Source organism: Carcharodon carcharias, chromosome 11, assembly GCF_017639515.1.
Source record: "Carcharodon carcharias isolate sCarCar2 chromosome 11, sCarCar2.pri, whole genome shotgun sequence".
Classification (NCBI taxonomy): Eukaryota; Metazoa; Chordata; class Chondrichthyes; order Lamniformes; family Lamnidae; genus Carcharodon; species Carcharodon carcharias.
The window spans coordinates 5,508,209-5,532,189 of NC_054477.1; the positions used below are offsets into that span (position 1 = coordinate 5,508,209).

The following is a 23,981-nucleotide window of genomic DNA, read 5'->3' on the forward strand; positions in this document are numbered from 1 at the left end:
TGAAAGACAATGCTAATCAATTGTTGTTAAAAACCCATCTGGTTCACTAATGTTCTTCAGGGAAGAAAATCTGCTGTCCTTACCTGGTCTGGACTACGTGTGACACCAGACACACAGCAATATGGTTGACTCTTAACAGCCCTCTGAAATGGTCTAGCAAACCATTCAGTTCAAGGGTAACTAGGGATGGGCAATAAATGCTGGCCTTGCCAGTGATACTCACATCTCATGAAAGAAGAAAAATAAGCCTGTGTTAGGGTCAGCTGGGTCCCTTGACCAGCTGGCTGGTCTGCTCCTCCTGGGCCCAACCAACAACCAACCACGGTCCACCTCTCCTTTGTGGTTCCATCCCTGGAAAGAGCGTCTGCCAATACACTTTAAAAAAAAAGGCTTGCATTTCTGTCACAGCTATCACAACCACTGGATGTCCAAAAGCATTTTTTGGCCAATTGGGTACTTTTTGAAGCGCAGTCACTGTGGTAATGCAGAAAAAGCAGTGGTCAATTAGCTCACAACAAGCTCCCACAAACAGCTCTGTGATAATGACCAGATTATCTACTTTCATGATGTTGATTGAGAGATAAACATTTGGCCAGGACACCAGACAGAACTCGCCTAACATGTCTTTTTTCTTGCACATGTGCCAAGCCCAGAGGTGCTATGATTTGTGCTCGAGAGTTATCAGCACGTGTCTGGGTAAGGATGTCCTACTGAGCCAATTAGTTTAAATCTGTGACCTCTGGTTCTCAATTCTTCAGCCATCGGAAACCATTTCTCTGTATTTATTTTATCTAAATCCTAACTATTTTCTTCCAGATAGTGACACGAGTTCATGGGATGAGCATCACTGGTAAGTCCAGCATTTGTTGCCCATCCCTAATTGCCCTTGAGAAGGTGGTGGTGAGCCGCCTTTCTGAACTACCCCAGTCCATGTGGTGTAGGTACACCCACAGTGCTGTTGGGGAGGGAGTTCCAGGATTTTGATCCCACGACAATGAAGGAATGAGATCTTTTATGAGAGGTCAGATGGGACCTCAGTTTACCACCTCATCCAAAAGGACAGCACCTCTGAGAGTGCAGCATTCCCTCAATACTGCACTATCACCCTTAATTTTGTGCTCAGGGTGGGACTTGAACCCACAAACTATTGATTCAGAGACAAGAGTCATGACTGATCTCTGAGGTTTTTCACAATGTGGGAACTGGAGGGACTGGTGTGAATCATGAATGCAAGCAGTATAATTATAAAATTATACATCTTTCTGTTAATTTAAAGATAATTTGGAATTCAGAAGCATAAAATAGGACAGCTCAGAAGGAAGCCATTTAGCCCATCATGCCTGCTGCCAGCTCTTTGAAAGAGCTATCCAAATTAGTCCCACATCCCAACATTTTTCTGATAATTCTGCAAATTCATCCTCTTCAACTGTATGTCCAATTGCCTTTTGAAAGTTCCTATGAAATCGGATTCCACCGTTCTATCAGGTTGGGTTTTCTAGATCTTAACAACTCTCTATCTGAAGTAATTTCTCTTCAGTTCCACTCTAGTTCTTTTGCCAAACGTTTTAAATTTATGACTTCCAGTTACCAACATCCTGCCAAAGGAAACAGTTTCGCCTTACTCACTCTTACCAAAACCCAGAATGAACCTCTGTCACCCCTCTGTAATCTTCTCTGTTCCAAGAAGAACAATCCCAGCTTCTCTAACCTCTCCACAGAACTGAACTTCCTCATCCTGGTAACACTCTCTACCCTTACCAGGACCTTGACCTTTCCTAACTTGTGGCGCCCAAACGTGTGGTAAACCTAGGCTTGGAGTATTTTATTCTTTCGCAGGATGTGGACACCGCTGGCTGGGCCAGCATTTGTTGCCCATCCCTAATTGCCTTTCAGCATTCCATAGGGACTGTTCCCTCCAGGACACCCATGTCCACTCTGCATCACCCCCGACACCTCATCTCCCTCCCACGGCATCTTCTCGCGCAACCGCAGAAGGTGCAACACCTGCCCCTTTACCTCCTCCCTCCTCACCGTCCAACAGCCTGAACACTCCTTTTAGGTGAAGCAGCATTTCACTTGCACCTCCTTCAATTTGGTCTACTGCATTCGCTGCTCCCAATGTGGTCTCTTCTATATTGGGGAGACCAAATGCAGACTGGGTGACTGCTTTGCAGAACACCTTCAGTCTGTCCGCAAGCATGACCCAGACCTCCCTGTCACTTGCCATTTCAACACTCCATCCTGCTCTCTTGCCCACATGTCCATCCTGCCCACTCCCCATATCCCTTAATTACCCGAGATATCAAAAATCTGTCTATCCCAGCCTTAAATGAATTCAATGACTGAGCATCCACACCCTCTGAGCTAGAAAATTCCAAAGATTCACAACCCTTTGAGTGAAGTAATTTCTCATCTCAAACCTAAATGGTCGGTCCCTTATCCTGAGGCTGTGACTCCGTGTTTTAGATTCCCCAGCCAATGGAAACATTTCCCACCGTCCACCATAACAAGCCCCTTCAGAATTTTGTAGGTTTCAATGGGATCGCTTCTCATTCTTCTAAACTCCAGAGAATATAAACCCAATTTACTCAGCCTCTCATCATAGGACAGCCCCCTCATCCCAGGAACCAATTTAATGAACCTTCACTGTACTGCCTCCAGTACTAGTGTATCCTTTCTTAATATGGAGACCAAAACTGCATGCAGTATTCCAGATGTGGTATCACCAAAACCCTGTAGTAAGACTTCTTTATTATTGTTCTCTAATTCCCTTGCAATAAAGGCCAACATGCCATTTGCCTTCCTAATTGCTTGCTGTGGCTGCACAAACACACCCAAGTCTCTTTGAACATCAACACTTACAAGTTTCTCACCTTTTAAAAAATATCCTGCTTTTCTATTCTTCTGACCAAAGTGAATAATTTCACACTTCCCTACATTATACTCCATCTGCCATCTTGTTGCCTACTCATCGAACCTGACTACAGCTCTTTGCAGTCTCTGTGTCTTCCCCACAGCTTACTTTCCCACCTAACTTGGTATCATCAGAAAAATTTGATACATTACTCCCTGTCCCTTCATCTAAATCATTAATATAGATTGTAAATAGCTGAGGCCCCAGCACTGATACTTGCAGCACTCCACTATTCATTGCCCCAACGTGAAAAAACCCCATTTATGCCCACTCTGTTTTCTATCTGTTAACCAATCCTCTATCCATGCTGAAATATTACCCCCAACTCCATGAGCACCTATTTTGCCTACAAGCCTTTTGTGTGGCACCTTATCAAATGCCTTTTGGAAATCCAGGTGTACTACATCTACTGGCTCCCCTTTATCTAACCTACTAGTTACATTCTCAAAAAACTCTAATAAATTTGTTAGACAGGATTTCCCTCTCATAAAACCATGTTGATTTGTTCTTATCATGCTATGCTTTTCTAAGTGCATCGTTAGGACTTCCTTAATAATAGATTCCAGCATTTTCCAACAACTGACGTTTGGCCTGATATTGACTGCTTTATCTTTCCCTCCTTTCTTGAAAAATGGTGTAACATTTGCCAACTTCAATGTGTAACAAGACCTGATAAGTGGCAAGCAACATTTGTGTCACACAAGTGCCAATAAATGACCATCTCCAACAAGAGAGAATTTAACCATCTCCCCTTGACATTCAATGGCATTACCATCGCTGAATCCCCCACTATCAGCATCCTGGGGGTTACCATTGATCAGAAACTGAACTGGACTAGCCATATAAATACAGTGGCTACAAGAACAGCTAAGAGGCTGGGAATCCTGTTGCGGGTAACGCACCTCCTAACTCCCCAAAGTCTGTCCACCATTTATCTACAAGGCACAAGTCAAGAATGTGATGGAATACTCTCCAACTTTACTCTGATGAGTAAAGCTCCAACAACACTCAAGAATCTTGACACCATCCAGGACAAAGCGTCCCATTTGATCAGCACTCCAGCCATCACCTTAAACATTCACTCTCTCCACCACCGACGCACAGTGGGAGCAGTGTATACAATCTTGAAGGTGCACTGCAGCAACTCTTCTCGCACTTTCCAAACTTGGGATCTCTATCATCAAGGCAGATAAGTGCAGCAGACACATGGGAACACCACCACCTGGAAGTTCCCCTCCAAATCACTCACCATCCTGACTTGGAAATATATCACCATTCCTTCACTGTCACTGGGTCAAAATCCTGGAACTCCCTCCCTAACAGCACTGTGGGTGTACCTACACCACGTGGACTGCAGCGGTTCAAGAAGGCAGCTCACCACCTCCTCAAGGGAAATTAGGGATGGGTAATAAATGCTGGCCTAGCCAGCGACACTCACATCCCATGAAAAAATAAAAGGAAGATACAAAGGCCAGTGTCCCCAGTCTCAGCCTTGATTCACTTCTCCAAACTGAGAAAAATGCTTGAAAGGGATTTGGGTGAAAGTTAAAACTGGTTACTCTGGGGCTGCATCCAAGGTAAGAGTTTCAATTAGCTGGAATTAAACAGTCAATTTCACAAACAGAGAATAAAACGTAACAAAGATAACCAAAAGGGGTCCAAGTGGCATTGAAATATCGATAGGACAGTGTAGCGGGAGCTTCACTCTGTATCTAACCCTGTGCTGGGAGTGTTTGATGGGGACAGTGTAGAGGGAGCTTTACTCTGTATCTAACCCCGTGCTCTACCTGTGCTGGGAGTGTTTGATGGGGACAGTGTAGAGGGAGCTTCACTCTGTATCTAACCCCGTGCTGTACCTGTCCTGGGAGTGTTTGATACCAAGACATATAAAGATAAAATAAACACACCAGAACATTGGACTGGACCTTAAAAGAAAGCATTTTATTACATAGTTCAGCAGACATCTTCCCAACCAATTGTACAGGAGAAGTGGAAAATATAATACTATTACATGGCACGTGAGGGCATGTTCAGGGCTGTCGTTTGACTCTTTTCCCTAGTTGAGAATGTGAAACTCGCCAAGACAGGATGTGGTTAAGAAGAATAACAGAGATGCATTTAAGGGAAACTAGATAAGCTCAGGAGAGCAAATGGAATAGAAGTATATGCTGATAGGGTGAGATGAAGAGGGGTTACGAGGAGGCCTATAAATTCTACATCTTGCAAAGTGTACACAATCTCTGCTTGGCCCCTTCCCTGACTGCAGAGCCGAGATAGGAAACTCATCACCGTATTCCAGAGGCATCAACATTGATTCAAAATTCCCCTCGATTCTACAAATAAGACGACAGAACATCCCACTGCACAGTGACTCAAAAAACACAATGCTACTTTCCCAACACTGGAGGAGAGCAGTGGAAATCTGGAACTTTCTGCCAAAGAAAATGTTGCTGAGGTCGTGGAGTCAATTGACAACCACAAAATGGAGATGAATGTAGGTCTGGGTGTTTGGGTTATGGAACCAAGACGTGTGGATGAGATGCAGATCAGCATGATCTAATTGAATGGTGTAACATTCTCAAGAGGCTGAATGAATGAACTCCTGTTCCAGTGTAAAAGAGAGTTTGTCGTCCATTATGATTCATGTCTCAGTCACTGTACACACAGAGGAAGCTGGTGTGCATGCTCTCAGGGAGTGGGCCGGGTTCGGTGTCAGACTCATCATTTTCCACGCTAAGTTCAATGTTGGAGAATAAAATTGAAGACCATCCCTGGATTTGAGCATAAAGAGAGTCATGGGCCCATTAGATCATCCACTGGTCCTGATCCTGTTCAGCACCCTCCATGTCGATCTACAGGGAACATGAGATTCAGGGAATTACTGCCATATCCCAAGGCAAGGATATATAAAGACACTCTGCACTGTATCCTATTCTCTTTCAACAGCATCTTCCAAATCTGGGACAACTTCCACCTAGAAGGACATGGGCAGCAGACACATGGGAACACCACCACCTACAGGTTCCCCTCCAAACCACACACCATTCTGACTCGGAAATATATCACCGTTCCTTCACTGTGTCTGGGTCAAAATCCTGGAACTCCCTTCCTAACAGCACTGTGGGCGTACCTACACCACATGGACTGTAGCGGTTCAAGAAGGCAGCTCACCACCACCTTCTCAAGGGCAACTAGGGAAGGACAATAAATGCTGGCCCAGCCAGCGAAGACCACATCCCATGAACGAATAATAAAAAGTTTGACCCCACCCAGCCAATGAAAGGTTTAACACAGAAACTCTCGCATTTGTACTGCTCTGAAAGCACTTCCACATGGGAACAGGAGAAGACTGACTCCATTCTCTCTCCCCTAATCCAGTCTCTTCACCTACATCCATGATTCCTCTGATGCCCTCTCTGTCCCCATTTCTGGTGATAGACTGTCCACCAATATTCATTACAAGCCTACCAACTCCCACAGCTACCACAGCCACAGCTCCTCACACCCCGCTTCCTGTAAGGACTCCATCCCATTCTCTCAGTTCTTTCGCCTCCGTCGCATCTGTTCTGATAATGTCACTTTCCAAAACAGTTCTTCTGACATGTCCTCCTTCTTCCTTAACCAAGGTTTCCAACCCACTGTGGTTAACAGGGCCCCTCAACCGTGTCTGACCCATCTCCCATGCCTCTGCACTCGCCCCTTCCCCTCCCTCCCAGAACCATAATAGCCTCGTCCTCATTTTTCACCCCACCAGCCTCCGCACTGAAAGGATCATCCTCCTCCATTTCCGCCAACTCCAGCATGATGCCACCACCAAACATATCTTCTCCTTACCACCCCCCCACCCCCCCGAAACCCCCCAACCCTGTCAGCATTCCATAGGGACCGTTCCCTCCAGGGCACCCATGTCCACTCCTCCATCACCCCCAACACTTCACCACCCTCCCACAGCATCTTCCCATGCAATCGCAGAAGGTGCGACACCTGCTCCTTTACCTCCTCCCTCCTCACCGTCCAAGGGCCTGAACACACCTTTCAGGTGAATCAGCGCTTCACTTGCACCCCCTTCAATTTGGTCCACTGCATTCGCTGCGCCCAATGTGGTGTCTTCTACATTGGGGAGACCAAACGTAGACTGGGTGACCGCTTTGCAGAACACCTTCGGTCTGTCCATAAGCATGACCCAGACCTTCCTGTCGCTTTCCATTTCAACACTCCACCCTGCTCTCATGCCCACATGTCTGTCCTTGGTCTGCTGCATTGTTCCAGTGAAGCTCAACGCAAACTGGAGGAACAGCACCTCATCTTCCGACTAGGCACTTTACAGCCTTCCAGACTGAATAGTGAGTTCAACAACTTCAGATCATGAACTCTCTCCTCCATCCTCACCCCTTTTTTCAATCCGCCCCCTTTTTAATTTTTTTTACCCACTTATTTTCATTTTTATTCATTGTTTTATCCACTTTTTAATCTCTTTTTCTATCCTTTATCCCCAACCACTGCCCCCTCCCCCCATCCCACCCCCAAAAGGGCCTTTTGTTACTTGTTCCATGTTGTTCTTTCACAGAGTGCTTACCCTTGTTCTGCTATTAACACATTCTGCTTTCTTCCCTTTATGCCACCATCAACACCTCCTTTAGCCCTTACCACAACCATTAACCCCCACTTTGTCTCAGGTCCATGGCATCTTTGCCAATCTCTCCTTAGCCCCCACCTATCGCTGACCTTCTATCCAGCTTCACCTGCTCCACCCCTTAAACAGTATAAATTCCATCACATTTCTACCCCTCTTCAACCCTGAAGAGGAGTCAGATAGACTCGAAACATTAACTCTGTTTCTCTCTCCACAGATGCTGTTAGACCTGCTGCGTTTATCCAGCATTTTCTGTTTTTATTTCAGGATTTCCGGCATCCGCAACATTTTGCTTTTATATCATACTATTTAGCCTCTGGACCCTGTTTTTTCATTCATCCAATCAGGTCACAGCTGATCTGGATCTTAACTCCATCCACTTACACGAGTGCCAAAACCATGAATACCATGGGCTTGGTCATCTACTCATCCTGCTCCACACTCCGTTTTGATCCACAGAAAACAAGATGTTCAGGTGGTTAATAGCCCATGTCTGTGTTTTAGCTCACACCAAGTTCCATTCCCCTGTCATGCCTGTGCTCGCTGACCTATACTGGCTTCTGGCCAAGCACCGACTTGATTTTAAAATGTTCACAATTTGTTTTCAAATCTTTCCATGACACCCCCCACCCAACCCCAAAAACAGCCCAATCTCTGTAATCTCCTCAAACCCCACAACCTTCTAAGATCTCTGCGCTCCTCCAATTCTAGCCTCTTGTTCAACACCAATTTTAATCACTCTACCACTGGCGGCTGTGCCTTCAGCTGCCTGAGCCCCAAGCTCTGGCATTTCCCACTCCCAGAAACCTCTCTCCTCTTTTAAGATGCTTCTTAAAACCTACCTCTTTGACCATGCTTTTGGTCAGCTGGCTTAATATCTCTTTACATGGCTTGGTGCCATATTTTGGTTCATAAAGTTCCTGTGAAGCACCTTGGGACATCTCATAACATTAAAGGTGCTATACAAATATAAGCTGTTGCAAGTTTTTGTTGTTGTACTGTGCCCAGAGGATTGCTCACCCACCACCTTGCCCCTCCAAGCGTTGCTGCAGTGATCGTATCCCCTCTGCGAACAGGACCAACTGAACTCAGTTGATGATAACCTGACCACTTGGGAACCATGCTGAATACAGACAGGTAGAAATTGGATCTTATTCTGCCCGTTAACAATGCTGTAATATACAGATTTTGTTACTGAGCTAATAACCCAAAAGAACATGACTTCAAATGACAGTTGGATAATTGAAACTTAGAATAAAACAATCTGGAAATAAAAAGCTGTAAAAATAAAAAGTGACGATGGAGCTGATAGAATGTCAGCTGGTTCACTGATGTCCTTTAGGGAAGGAAGCCTGCCATCTTTACCCAGTCTCCAGTTCCACACCAACGCAGCTGATGGTTAAGTGCCCTCTGAGGTGGTCACCTAGTAGATCAAAATCACTTTGCATGGCACCAGAAGGCACTGAGGACCTTCTCAGGGCATCTAGAGATGGGCAATAAATGTCAGCCTCACTAGCAACAAACACATTTTGTGAGCGGCCATATATAGGGTCCATCATTTCTCACCTTCAGAATGCCCGGTAAGACATCCAACCCAACGTTGGGCCATTTTGTAAGCAAATGCCTAAATCAAGTAGAATAAGCTTGTCTATTTCGGACAAATGATGACAGAAGACGGTAGATGTTGTGCCAAAGTTAGAAGAAGGATAGATGTAGCCAGAAGTAATTTCGTGAAGGTGAAGGACGTGTTAAAAACAAGAAAACTCAAGCTTGTAACAAAGAAAAGACTCAAAATGCTACATTATCTCCACTTTACTGTCTACCTCAGAAGCTTGGACAATAAGTAAAACATCTGTGGAAGAAAACAGAGGCCTTTGAAATGTGGATGCTAAGACGTATGCTAAAAATGCCATAAGAACAATGAAGAACTGCGTGAAATTGTAAGAACAAAAAGAACTCTAAAGGTGATGCCCAGAAAAGAAAGTGTCAGCGTTTTGGCCTTTTGATCAGGGCTGAAAAGCTACGGAGATCTCTTCTAGGGGGCAAAGTGGAGTTCTGCAGAAAGAGGGGTCGACCTAGGCTTAGCTGGATGACCAGGGGGGCAGCAGATGAGCTACAGGGGGTGTGTGAGGATGGCGCAAGACAGACCAGGGTGACATAACATGACAGTAGATCTCCTGGTAGGAGCAGCCACAAGCAGCAACCGCTGCCTAAATGACGCATGAGATCTCTTGGGCTCTTACTAGTACAAGCAGGGAGGGCCATGTTTAGGGTCCCAATGGGGAAACTGGAGGCAGGGCTGAATTTTGAGGTTATCCAGGCCTCACAAATCACGGCCATCAAAATGGCACATTGTTTTTCTTTAAGTTTCCACCAACCTCATTGCCTCCCCAATTTATCAGTTGGCTCGCTTGTGATAAACATAAGGCAGCAGCCCTCTCGGTAAACAATTTCTCAAACAGGGTAGGAGTGATTCTGTAATGGAACAGATGGCAACCCCAGCCCACTGTGCTCCAGTTCTCCCTAACCGTTACAACACTGACAACACTGACCTCATTTATCTCTCCGTCATCGGGTGACTCATTATAATCGTTCATTTCATCCATGTCCTGCATGTCTTCATCCTCCTCCGAGTCCTCTTCGCTGTCCTCATCATCTTCATCATCCTCTTCTTCCTCATCATCATAGTTCTGCTGTGAGCAACCACAACAGACCATTAAACAAAACAGACTTGATGAAACCTCAGCATTTCACTCAACACATTAAAGATTTAACGAAAGCAGCCTTGGATTTATACTCATGCCTTATTTCTCTGAAATATCTCAAAACACTTAATATAGGAACAAGAGGCCATTCCTCTGCTCGAGCCTGTTCCACCGTTCAATTAAATCAAACTTGATCTGCATTGTAACTCCATTTATCTGTCTTGGTTCTGTAACCCTTAATATTCTTATACAACAAAAACCTAGCCATCTCAGTCTTGAAATTTTCAATTCTATCATCTAGAAGGACAAGGGCAGCAGATGCATGGGAACACCATGCAAGTTCCCTTCCAAGCCACTCACCATCCTGACTTGGAAATATATTGCCGTTCCTTCATTGCTGCTGGGTCAAAATCCTGGAACTCCATCCCTAACAGCACCATGGGTGTACCTACACCACATGGACTGCAGCAGTTTAAGACAGCAGTTCACCACCACCTTCTCAAGGGCAATTAGGGATGGGCAATAAACGGTGGTCTAGTCAGCAGTGCCGACGTCCCAAGGAAATCAATACACTCCTTTAATCACTTTGATTATGTTACCACTTAACCTTCACATACAGTGAATTGTCTCTGAAGAGTTCCTGTCTGGTTAAAGCCAGCACTGAAACTCATGGAGCTCTATGGGAGGTCTTGTGGCATAGTGGGTAGCATACTTGCCGCTGAGCCAAAAAACTCAAGAGTTCAAGTCCCACCCCAGGACTCGATGGCCAAAGAAGTTGTGTTCATAATGTGGGCAAACAGGTCTCTGTTCCCTTTATAACCAGCACTTCCCCAACCTCATTAAACAAAAAGATCTCATTGAATCTAACAACAGTGCTTGTTACATAGATCCAGGATCCAGTCAGACACTCACCTCAGAGGCAGGCTTTCCAATTGGGACCAAAGTACTGTTCTTCTCAGCAATACTCTGCAGCTGCGCACAGAACGGCAGAGAGAGAGAGAAAGAAACAAAATTCACAAACTCATAATCTCACAGGCCAGAGGACATTCAGCCCATCGAAAATGTCATCCTAAAAATGTAGCTCACCCAGTCCCATTACGAACAACATTCTGAGCTCCCCAAAAATCTGACTTCAATCCCTCATATTGTTATAAACATCTGCACTTGACAATCACAGAATTGTTATGGCGCAGGCGGCAGCCATTCGGCCCATCATGTCTGCACCCGCTCTCCGAATGAACAATTGACTGAGTGCCATTCTTCCGCCTTCTCCCCGTAACCCTGCACCTTCTTCCTTTTCAGATAACAGGTCATTCCCTCTTGAATGTGATGAGTGGGTCTTTGTCTGATTGGCAGATTGTAACTAGTGGAGTCCAGCAGGGATCTGTGCTGGGTGTCAGTGTATCAGTAATTACGCTGTCAAGGTCCACTAACAATCTTCTTGTGGACTGGCAATTACATTGTATATCAATTAAATTGTTAAGACAACTGCTTGTTAAAACAGGCAATAGGTTTCCTTTTAAGATTAGTTTTTCCTTTTGCAGTACCCCTTTAAGGGGCTGCCTCTTACTTTGTCCCTCGTTTTCTTTAATTTAGTTTATTTGATTGCTCTAAAGAGTAAAACAGGCAATGGGCATTGGTTCAAGCTGTAACATCCCAGGGTGGAAGGGACTGGGAGAGTCTGCTATACTGCAGAGCTGCCTTGAGAATGAATCAGCTTGAGGTAAGACTAGTTTGGACTCATTCTTCCACGATAACCACTTATTGTGGCTAACACTGGGGCCTCAACGTTTTACAATTTATATTAATGGCTTAGAAAGAGGGGTATGAAGACACGGTAGCTAAACTTGCAGGCATCACAAGATAGGTAGGAAAGTATGTTGTGAAGGAGACATAGGAAAGAATTTTATCCCCGTCGGGCGGGTGGGCTGGGTGGGAGGGGGTGGACCATTTTACGTGGGTGGGCCAGTTAAGGCCCACCCAGCGTGACAGACGGCCGGAAGTGCTCAGCGCTACCTGTGCGGGCAGGGGGAGGAGGGAGAGTCGGGGCCTGCGCCAAAGAGAGCAGAAATCTCCCCGTGGCACAGAGCTGCCTCCGGGAGATTCATTTAATTTTTAAAAATTGAAAAAGGAGAATTTTTTAAATTATTCAGACACGTCCCTTCATGTGACATTGTCACATGAGGTGGGACATGTTTATCAATTTACCTGACACATTTTATTAAACTAATAAGGCCCTCATGAAGTTCTCATCCCACCCGTGGATGAGGTTCCATGAAAAAGGTGAAGGCCGCCTGGGCTCTTTGCCTGCACTACCCCCCCCCACCCACCCCGCCAACGTGAAGGTTGGACAGGCAGCCCTGACAAGTGCCTCAATAAGTTCATTAACAGCCTTAATAGGCCTTTGACAGTTCGGCGTGCGCGCAGCTGACTCCGGTGCACGCCAGCCAAACTGAAGATCGGAAGGACTCGCGGTGACATCGGGACACGCGCCCGACTTCACCGCCTGTCATTTTACGCATCGGCATGCAGGACCCACCCCCGCACGCCCACCGGAAGAGTCAGACTGTAAGGAGTTTGCAGATGGATATAGAGAGGTTGAGTGAGCAGACAAAAATCTGGCAACTGGAGTATAACGTGGGAAAATGTGAAGTTGTTCACTTTGGCAAGAAGAATGAAACAGCAGGAGAATTTTTTTTCTCTTGAGGGTTTTGCAACTTTGGAACCTTTTGACTCAGAAGGCAGTGAAGTGGGGTCACTGAATATTTTTAAGGCAAGGGTAGCTAGATTCCTGTTAGGCAAGGAAATCAAGTTGAGTCTGGGAAGAGTGCCCTCTGCAGTCACTGTCACCAGGAAACAATCTGGGAAGAGTGCCCTCTGTAGTCACCGTCACCGGGAAGCAGACTGGGAAGAGTGCCCTTTGCAGTGACTGTCGCCGGGAAGCAATCTGGGAAGAGCGTCCTCTGCAGTCACCGTCACTGGGAAGCAGTCTGGGAAGAGTGTCCTCTGTAGTCACCGTCGCCGGGAAGCAGTCTGGGAAGAATGCCCTTTGCAGTCACTGTTGCCGGGAAGCAGTCTGGGAAGAGTGCCCTCTGTAGTCACTGTCGCCAGGAAACAGTCTGGGAAGAGCATCCTATGAAGTCACTGTCACCGGGAAGCAGTCTGGGAAGAGTGCCCTTAGCAGTCACTGTCGCCGGGAAGCAGTCTGGGAAGAGTGCCCTTAGCAGTCACTGTCGCCAGGAAGCAGTCTGGGAAGAGTGCCCTTAGCAGTCACTGTCGCCAGGAAGCAGTCTGGGAAGAGTGCCCTTAGCAGTCACTGTCACCAGGAAGCAGTCTGGGAAGAGTGCCCTTTGCAGTGACTGTCGCCAGGAAGCAGTCTGGGAGGAGTGCCCTTTGCAGTCACTGTCGCCAGGAAGCAGTCTGGGAAGTATGCCCTTTGCAGTCACTGTCGCCGGGAAGCAGTCTGGGAAGAGTGCCCTTTGCAGTGACTGTCGCCAGGAAGCAGTCTGGGAAGAGTGCCCTTTGCAGTGACTGTTACCAGGAAGCAGTCTGGGAAGAGTGCCCTTTGCAGTGACTGTCGCCAGGAAGCAGTCTGGGAAGAGTGCCCTTAGCAGTCACTGTTGCCGGGAAGCAGTCTGGGAAGAGTGCCCTTTGCAGTCACTGTTGCCAGGAAGCAGTCTGGGAAGAGTGCCCTTTGCAGTCACTGTTGCCAGGAAGCAGTCTGGGAAGAGTGCCCTCTGCAGTGACTGTCACCAGGAAGCAGTCTGGGAACAGCGTCCTTTGCAGTCACCGTCACTGGGAAGCAGTCTGGGAAGAGTGTCCTCTGCAGTCACCGTCACCGGGAAGCAGTCTGGGAACAGCATCCTCTGCAGTTACCGTTGCCGTGAAGCAGTCTGGGAAGAGTGCCCTTTGCAGTCACTGTTGCTGTGAAGCAGTCTGGGAAGAGTGTCCTCTGTAGTCACCGTCGCCAGGAAGCAATCTGGGAAGAGTGTCCTCTGCAGTCACTGTCGCCAGGAAACAGTCTGGGAAGAGTGCCCTTTGCAGTCACTGTTGCCAGGAAACAGTCTGGGAAGAGTGCCCTCTCCAGTCACTGTCGCCAGGAAGCAGTCTGGGAAGAGTGCCCTTTGCAGCCACTGTCGCCAGGAAGCAGTCTGGGAAGAGTGCCCTTTGCAGTCACTGTTGCCAGGAAGCAGTCTGGGAAGAGTGCCCTCTGCAGTGACTGTCGCCAGGAAGCAGTCTGGGAAGAGTGCCCTTTGCAGTCACTGTCGCCAGGAAACAGTCTGGGAAGAGTGCCCTTTGCAGTCACCGTCGCTGAGTGGAAAAAAAAAAGTGACATCACAGGAAAACCATAAGTTCATTGGTTGGTGAGTAGCTGCTAGTTTGAACTACCTATTCTAAGTTGATTTGAGATTAAAGGTGACTACAGGGGCCCAGGATCAGAGGCCCTAATACTTCAGCTTCAACTCATCAGAGAGAGCGAGTTCCAGTTGATCTTAAAATGTGTATTTTGAACCTCTATTCTAACTTACTTTCAGATTAAAGATAAATAGGAGAAACATTTTACAGATTGATAAACTAAAGACCAGTAGGAAATTTAAAAACAAATTGAAAAACTAATGAAATAGAATAGAGATGCAGGGCCAGGCGATGTGTTGTAGCTGCATGATGTGGCAGCTGGCAGACCCCATTGTGGTTCCTAGTGACCCCATCTGTAGCAGATGTTCGTTGCTCAAGGAACTCCGGCTCAAAGTTGATGAGCTGGAGTCTGAGCTTTGGACACTGTGACACATCAGGGAGGGGGAGAGTTACCTGGACGCTGTGCTTCAGGAGACAGTCACACCCCTTAGCTTAACTACCTTAAATTCGGCCAGTGGTCAGGGACAGGAGGGTGTGACTATGAGTGGGGCAGGTAGAGGGATCCAGGAAGTTGCACTGCAGGAGCCTCACCCCTTGCCCTTATCCAACAGTTTCAAGATTCTTGCTCCCTGAGTGGATGAGAGCGGGGACTGTAAGGAGGATGAGCAAACTGACCATAGCACTGTGGTACAGGGAGCCAATCTAGTGGGGGGAGAAAAGAGAAATGTAGTTGTAATCGGGGATAGTATAGTAAGGAGAACAGACACTGTTCTCTGTAGCCAGGATCAAAAGTCCCGAAGGCTGTGTTGCCTACCTGGTGCCAGGGTTAAGGATATTGCATCTGGGCTGCAGGGGAACTTGGAGTGGGAGGGGAAAGATCCAGTTGTTGTGATCCACGTAGGTACCAACAATATAGGTAGAACAAGAAAAGATGTTCTGCTGAGGGAATACGAGCAGCCAGGGGCTAAATTAAAAAGCAGAACCAAAAAGGTAATAATTTCCGGATTACTACCTGAGTCACAAGCTAATTGGCACAGGGTCAATAAGATTAAAGAGATAAATGCATGGCTCAAAGATTGGTGTGGGAGAAATGGGTTTGAATTCATGGGACATTGGCACCAGTACTGGGGAAAGAAGGGGCTTTTCGTTCGGATGGACTCCACTTGAATCAGGCTGGGACCAGTGTCCTGGCAAATCGCATAGCTAGGGTTGTAGATAGGGCTTTAAACTAAATAGTTGGGGGGAGGGTTCAGTTGCATGGAAATATAAAAAATCAAAGTTTAAGGAGAGGGTAAGAGTGCAGGTTAGTGATGAAGCTGATTGTTACCAAAAAGTGAAAGGAAGGGACAGAGTGTGTGAACGCCATATTGCACCAAAGAATCATATAAGAGTAGGGAAAATTGACAATAGGGCAAACTTAAAGGCTTTGTATCTGAATGCACGTAGCATTCGGAATAAAACTAATGAGTTAACAGCGCAAATAGAGATAAATAGGTATGATTTGATGGCAATTACTGAGACATGGTTACAGGGGGAACAGGTTTGGGAGTTGAATATCCAAGGGTACTCAGTGTTTCAGAAGGATAGGCAGGAAGGAAAAGGAGGTGGTGTAGCTTTGTTAGCAAAGGAAGAGATCAGTGCTATAGTGAGGAATGATATAGGCACTGGAGAGCAAGATGTAGAGTCAGTCTGGGTAGAAATAAGGAATAGCAAGGGAAAGAAGTCCCTGGTGGGAGTAATCTGTAGGGCCCCAAACAGTAGTTCAGCAGTAGGGCACAGTATAAGCCAGGAAATACTGGGAGCATGTAAGAAAGGCACGGCAATAATCATGGGTGATTTTAATATGCATATAGACTAGACTGAACAAATTGGCAAGGGTAGCCTCGAGGGAGAGTTCATAGAGTGTATTAGAGATTGTTTCTTGGAGCAATATGTTGTGGAACCAACCAGGGAGCAGGCTATTCTGGATTTGGTTTTGTGTAACGAGATGGAATTAATTAATGATCTTAAAGTAGGGAAGAGTGATCATAGCATACTTCAAGTTCAGTTTGAGAACAAGAAACTTGAGTCCCACACTAGTGTTCTGGAGTTAAACAAAGGTAACTACATAGGCATGAGGGCAGATTTGGCCCTCATGGACTGGGCAGGAAGACTACAAGGTAGGACAGTTGATGAACAGTGGCAGATATTTAAGGAGATATTCAATTCCTCCCAAGTAAAATATATTCCAAAGAGGAAGCAAAAGCATCCATGGCTAAGCAAGGAAGTTAAAGATAACATAAAGGCAGAAACTAAGGCATACTAAATTGCAAAGGTCAGAGGCAGGTTGAAAGATTGGGAAACTTTTAAAGATCAACAAAGGGTTACTAAAAAAATAATAAAAAGAGCAACGGTAAATTATGAAAGAAAACTAGCGCAAAATGTAAAAACTGATAGCAAAAGCTTCTACAAGTACATAAAAGGAAAGAGAGTAGCTAAAGTGAATGTTGGTCCCTTGGAGGATGAGACTGGGGAGTTAATAGTGGGGAACGCAGAAATGACAGAGACGCTTAATCAATATTTTGCCTCAGTTTTCATGGTGGAGAACACTAGTACCACCACAATAGTAACAGGTAGTGCAGAGGCTATAGAGAAGGAGGAACTTAGAACAATCACCATCACTAGAGAAAAAGTACTGAGAAAACTATTGGGATTAAAGGGTGACAAGTCCCCAGGACCTGACGGCCTACATCCCGGGGTCTTAAAGTAAGTGCCAGTGGAGATAGTGGATGCATTGGCTATAATATTCCAAAATTCCCTGGATTCTGGAAAGATTTTAGTGGATTGGAAAAATGCTGATTAAAAATGCACTTATTTAAAAAGTGGGGGAGGGAGAAAGTAGGAACCTATAGACCAGTTAGTTTAACGTCTGTCCTTGGGAAATTGTTGGAATCCATTATTAAGGAAGTAGTAATGGGGCATTTGGAAAGTCAAAATGCAATCCATCAGGGTCAGCATGGTTTTATGAAGAGTAAATAGTGTTTGACTAATTTGCTAGAGTTCTTTGAAGATGTGACAAGCAAAGTGGATAATGGGGATCCTGTAGATGTAGTATATCTGGACTTCCAGAAGGCCTTTGATAAGGTGCCGCACAAAAGATTAATACACAAGATGAGATCACACGGAGTTAGGGGTAATATATTAGCTTGGACACAGGATTGGCTAACCAACACTAGCTGTAACTAGTGGGGTGCCACAGGGTTCGGTCCTTGGGCCCCAATTTACCCCTTACAATCTACATTAATGACTTGGATTCAGGGGTAGAAGGTACTATAGCTAAATTTGTAGATAACACCAAAATAGGTGGGAAAGTAAGTTGCAATGAAGAAATAAGAAATTTACAAATGGATATGGACAGGTTAGGTGAATGGGCCAAAATTTGGCAAATGGAGTTTAAAGTGAATAAGTGTGAGGTTATCCATTTTGGTCGGAAGAATAAAAAGGCGACTTATTACTTAAATGGAGAGAAACTTCAGAATGCTTCAGTGCAGAGGGATCTGGGTGTCTCGTGCATGAATCACTGAAAGCTAGTATGCAGGTAATAAGGAAGACAAATGGAATTTTGGCATTTATTGCTAAAGGAATAGAGTATAAAAATAGGGAAGTGTTGTTGCAACTGTACAAGGCATTGGTGAGACTGCACCTGGAGTGCTGTGCACAGTTTTGGTCCCCTTACTTGAGGAAGAATGTAGTTGCACTGGAGGCGGTTCAGAGAAGGTTCACTAGATTTATTCCAGAGATGCGGGGCTTGTCTTATGAGGAGAGATTGAACAGTTTAGGCCTATACTCGCTAGAGTTTAGAAGGATGACAGGAGATCTAATTGAGGTACATAAGATGCTAAAGGGGATAGACAAAGTAGACATGGAGCGGATGTTTGCCCTTGTGGGCCATTCTAGAACAAGAGGCCATAGTTTTAGGCTAAGAGGTGATAGATTTAAATCAGAGATGAGGAGGAATTACTTTTCTCAAAGGGTCGTGAATTTGTGGAATTCACTACCTCAGAGTGTAGTGGATGCCGGGACGCTGAATAAATTTAAGGAGGAGGTAAGACAGATTTTTAATTAGTAATGGGTTGAAAGGTTATGGGGAGAGGGGGGAATATTGAAGCTGAGGCTGAAATGAGATCAGCCATGATCGTATTGAATAGCGGGGCAGGCTCGAGGGGCTGAATTGCCTACTCCTGCTCCTAGTTTTTATGTTCTTATGTTATGTTCAAAGGTCAGAGGTAGATGGGAATGTAGAACTCGAAACACAAACAGATCAGCCATGATCTTATTGAATGGCGGGGCATGCTTGAGGGACTGAATGGCCTACTTCTGCATCTATTTCGTATGTATGTTAAATTGAACCTGCCTCCACCACTTTCTCAGGCAGCGCATTCCAGACCCTAACCACTTGCTGCATGAAAAAGCTTTTCCTCATATCGCATTTGCTTCTTTTGCCAATTACCTGTGCTCCCTTGTTCTTGATCCTTCCACCAACGGGAACAGTTTCTTCCCATCTACCCTGTCCGGATCCGTCATGATTTTGAGCACCTCAATCATATTTTCTCTCAACCTTCTTTTCACTGAGGTAAACTTCTCCAATCTATCTTCATAACTGAAGTTCCTCATCCCTGGAACCATTCTCATCACTATTTTCCTGCACTCTCTCCAATGCCTGCACATCCTCCCTAAAGTGCGGTGTCCAGAACTGGACGCAATACTCCAGCTGAGGCTGAACCAGTGTCTTATACAAGTTCAACATAACCTCCCTGCTCTTGTACTTTCTGCCCCTATTAATAAATAATAATTAATAAAGCCCAGGATACTGTATGCTTTATTAACCGCTCTCTCCACTTGTCCTGCCATCTTTAATGACTTATGCACATATAGAGCCAGATCCCTCTATTCCTGCACTCACTTTAGAACTGTGCCCCTTATTTTATATTGTCTCTCCATGTTCTTCCAACCAAAATGAATCATTTCACATTTCTTTGCATTGAACTTCATGCTTGTCCTCCCATTTCACCAACTTGTCTGTGTCCTTTTGAAGCTTTACTATCCTCCTCACAGTTCACAATGCTTCCAAGTTTCGTATCACCACAAATTTTGAAATTTGTACACCAAGGTCCAGGTTGTTAATATTAATAAAATGAGCAATGTAATTTCTTGCAAAACCTTAAATTTACTGGTCATGAGTTAAAATTTTCATTGTCTGCTTCAATAACCTCACTTATGTGAAGTAATTTTTGTGTTCACTGCACCTGTGTCATTTAATACTTTATATAATTGTGGGCATTCTTTCCTTAACTTTCACTCCCAGTGTTAGAAGTCAGCCTCTTCACACCCACATACACAACCTGGACAACATCCAGGCTTGGGTTGATAAGTGGCAAGTTACACTGATGCCACACTAGTTAATAGCAATGACCATCTCCAACAAGAGAGAAGCTAACCATCGCCCCTTGACATTCAATGGCATTACTATCACTGAACCCCATACTATCAACATCCTGGGGGTTACCATTGACCAGAAGTTGAACTGGACCCAGCCACATAAGTACTGTGGCTACAAGAGCAGGTGAGAAAATGGGAATTCTGTGGCAAGTAACTCACCTCTTGACTCCCCAAAGCCATCTGCAAGGCACAAGTCAGGAGGTAAGTTTGAAGAAGTGTCTTAAAGGAGGAGAGAGAGAAAGAGGCAGAGAAGTTTCGAGGGGGGAATTCCAGATCTTAGGACCCAGGCAGCTGAAGGCACAGCCTCCAGTGGCAGAGCAAGGAAAATCGGAGATAAACAAGACATAGAAACGGGGGAGAGGGAGGGAGCTGTTTGGCCCCATGAACCTGTTCCACTGTTCGGTGGATATCATGGCTGATCTGTAAAATAGCTCCATAAACCCACCTTTGCCCCATACTCTTCAATACCTGTTGGATAAAAAAAACATCCGACAATCTCAGATGTAAAATGAACAGTTGGTCTAGCATCAGCTCTCATTTGTAGGACAGAGCGCCAAATTTCCACCTCCTTTGCTCATAACCATGTTTTCAAACTTCACCCCTGCCCATTAGGGTGGTGGAAGCAGAGGCAATGAATGATTTTAAAAGGAAATTGAATGGACACTCAGGAAAATAAATTTGCAGGGCTACACGGACAGAGTGAGGGAATAGGGCTGACTGGATTGACTCAATGGACCAAATGGCCTCCTCCTACGCTGAAATGAAAGTGACGGAATACTTTCCACTTGTCTTGATGAATGCAGCTCCAACAACACTCAAGAAGCTGGGGGGAGGTGGTGGCACAGTGGTAGTGTCACTGGACTAGAATTCCAGAGACCCAGGGTAACGCTCCGGGGATAAAAACAAAAAAAACTGCGGATGCTGGAAATCCAAAACAAAAACAGAATTACCTGGAAAAACTCAGCAGGTCTGGCAGCATATTTCAACTCTTTCTTGGACTCGAACTCAAGTTCTGTCGAAGGGTCATGAGGACTCGAATCGTCAACTCTTTTCTTCTCCGCCGATGCTGCCAGACCTGCTGAGTTTTTCCAGGTAATTCTGTTTTTGTTTTTGTAATGCTCCGGGGACCTCAGTTTGAATCCCACCACGGCAGATGGTGAAATTTGAACTTGAATTAAAAGTCTGATGATGTAAACACAAAACCATTTGCTGATTGTTGTAAAAATCCATCTGGTTCATTAATGCCTCTAGGAAAGGAAATCTGCCATCCTTACCTGGTTTGGTGTACCATCGACAAGATGCACTGTAGTAACTCGCCAAGGCTCCTTCAACAACACCCTCCAAACCCACCTCGAAGAATAAGGGCAGCTGACACATGAGAACACCACTACCTGCAAGTTCCCCTCCAAGACACACACCATCCTGATGTGGAATGATATCGCCATTCCTTCACTGTCGCTGGGTCAAAATCCTGGAACTCCCTCCCTGTGCATGTACCTACACCACATGGGCTGCAGCGGTTCAAGAAAGCAACTCACCACCATTTTCTCAAGGGAAATTTCAGATGGGCAATAGATAGGGGCCGAGCCAGCGATGTGCACATCCCACGAATGAATTATATTAAAAAAAACACACACACATTAACACTGACCCAAGCCTGATGCTGGTTCTCTTGTTGTTGAAGTTCATTTTCATCCACACATGGTCGATCCAGATTAAACCACAATGACTCCGTCACTCGGGGAAAGAGCGAGGGAAAAAGTGTTGACATCCTCGAAAGACAAAAAAAAAAATCGGTTAGGAAATGACAATGGCAAGATTTTTCTGCACTTTTATCTATTTGGACAGTAACTAGTACTGGAGATGTGAGCGTTGAGCGTTTTTATGCTCCTCTCCCAAGTGCTCTGGATTATCATGGTCTTCAATTCACTCATTCCATCACCAATCTACATGCGGTAAGATCAGAGCACCAGCTATTCAAGCACGATTCGGGAACAAACCTGATTAAAGATGTTAAGGGCAACAGATAAGATAGATATTAAGAAATATTTCCATTAATTGGGGTGACTAGGACTAGGGGACATAGTGTAAAAATTAAAGTCACCCACCTTTCAGGAGTCAAATGAGGAAACACATCTTCACACAAAGGATGGAATAAGTTTGCAACTTCCTACAACAAATTGCAATTGGTGCTGGATCAATTATTAATTTTAAAGCTGAGATTGATAGCTTTTTATTAACCATTCAGGGAGATGGGGCCCAGGTGAGGTCACAGGTCTGCCATTGTCTGGAGGAGCAGGTTCAGGGGGCTGAATGGCCACCTCCAGTTCCTGTATTCCTTCTTTCAGACTTTGCAGCAGGGCTAATGGTCAAAGGTGGCAACCCTGGCTAATGCCACCATCAAACAGCACAGGGGGCGATTCGGCCCATTGTGTCAGGGCCAGCAGGGCAGAGGCTGCATCACGTGGTTTACTGTGGCTGCAGTGAGAGGCAACGGCCGCCAGGGAGCGTCAGAAACAGAATGAGGGCGGGGCTGAGGAGAGAGGGGGGTGGGGAAGGGGGTGGGTAGAGAGGAGGGACAGGGGGTGAGGGAGGGGGGCCGGGGTGAGGGAGGGTGGGGGGGGGGGGGGTTGTGAGCCGGTTCCCCTCCCCCCCCGCTCCGTTAACTGTTTCTCGCGCTGATTTTCCCGCCCACCTGCTCAGCCGCCGGAAGTCGGTCCGCCGCTGAAAGCCCTCCCCCCTCCCGTCGTCAGGAAAGTTCGACTTCCGGTTCGCATGTGCAGCGCTTCCGGGGTCCGGGTGGATTTAAATTTGGGTCGGAAAGCCGACGCCCCAAAGCCGAGAAAAACCCCCTCCACTGACCCCAACACAATCCCCTCCCCCCCTCCACTGACCCCAACACAATCCCCTCCCCCCCTCCACTGACCCCAACACAATCCCCTCCCCCCCCCAATGACCCCAACACAATCCCCTCCCCCCCCAATGACCCCAACACAATCCCCTCCCCCCCCAATGACCCCAACACAATCCCCTCCCCCCCCAATGACCCCAACACAATCCCCTCCCCCCCCCAATGACCCCAACACAATCCCCTCCCTCCCCAATGACCCCAACACAATCCCCTCCCCCCCAATGACCCCAACACAATCCCCTCCCCCCCAATGACCCCAACACAATCCCCTGACCCCCAACACAATCCCCTCCCCCCACTCACCCCAACACAATCCCCTCCCCCACGCACCCCGACCCCAACACAATCCCCTCCCCCCCAACTGACCCCAACACAATCCCCTCCCCCCCCACTGACCCCAACACAATCCCCTCCCCCACCCACCCCGACCCCAATACAATCCCCTCTCCCCCCACTGACCCCAACACAATCCCCTCCTCATCCTCTGTCTCCCCTCCCCCACCCACTCCCATTGCCTCTGCCCCCCACCCACTCCGCCCCCTCCCACACCCACTCCGCCCCCTCCCCCACCACTGTCATCCTCTCTGCCCCTCCCCCCACTCACCCCAACACAATCCCCTCCTCATCCTCTGTCTCCCCTCCCCCACCCACTCCCATTCCCACTGCCCCTCACCTCCCCCTTCCCAGACCCACTCCGCCCCCTTCCCCACCACTCTCATCCGCTCTGCACCCCACCTCCATCCCCTCCTCTCTGCCCCCCCACCCCCTCCCCATCCTCTCTGCCCTCCGCCTCCCTTTCTCCACCTTCCTCTCCCTCTTCCCCTTGTCCCAAACTTCTTCCCCCTCTCCTCTTTCTCTATCCCTTCCCCCAACATTCCCTGCCCTAATCCTTTTCTCCCCTTCTCTATATCCCTCCTCACACACCCTCTCTCCTTCCCTATCCTCTTCCCTCTCCTCCTGACTCCCCACATGAAAACCAGGTTG

The 23,981-nt window shown here is 46.6% G+C and overlaps 1 protein-coding gene across 3 annotated transcripts; it reads right to left on the reverse strand.

Moving 5' to 3' along the window:
- Positions 1–4,834: 4,834 nt before the first annotated feature.
- Positions 4,835–22,831, reverse strand: anapc15 (anaphase promoting complex subunit 15). Of its 3 annotated transcripts, none has more exons than XM_041198490.1 (6): positions 22,782–22,831; positions 22,195–22,256; positions 21,738–21,858; positions 11,165–11,224; positions 10,100–10,237; positions 4,835–5,766 (listed from the first exon to the last, which is right to left on the reverse strand). In XM_041198490.1, the coding sequence occupies exons 3-6, from the start codon at positions 21,855–21,857 to the stop codon at positions 5,719–5,721; spliced, it is 366 nt and encodes a 121-aa protein (XP_041054424.1). In that variant the 5' UTR covers position 21,858; positions 22,195–22,256; positions 22,782–22,831; the 3' UTR covers positions 4,835–5,718. The 3 variants fall into 3 exon arrangements, with proteins under 3 accessions (XP_041054424.1, XP_041054422.1, XP_041054423.1); XM_041198488.1 differs by having other exon boundaries at positions 10,100–10,240; XM_041198489.1 differs by lacking the exon at positions 22,195–22,256 and having other exon boundaries at positions 10,100–10,240; positions 22,782–22,820.
- Positions 22,832–23,981: the final 1,150 nt, after the last annotated feature.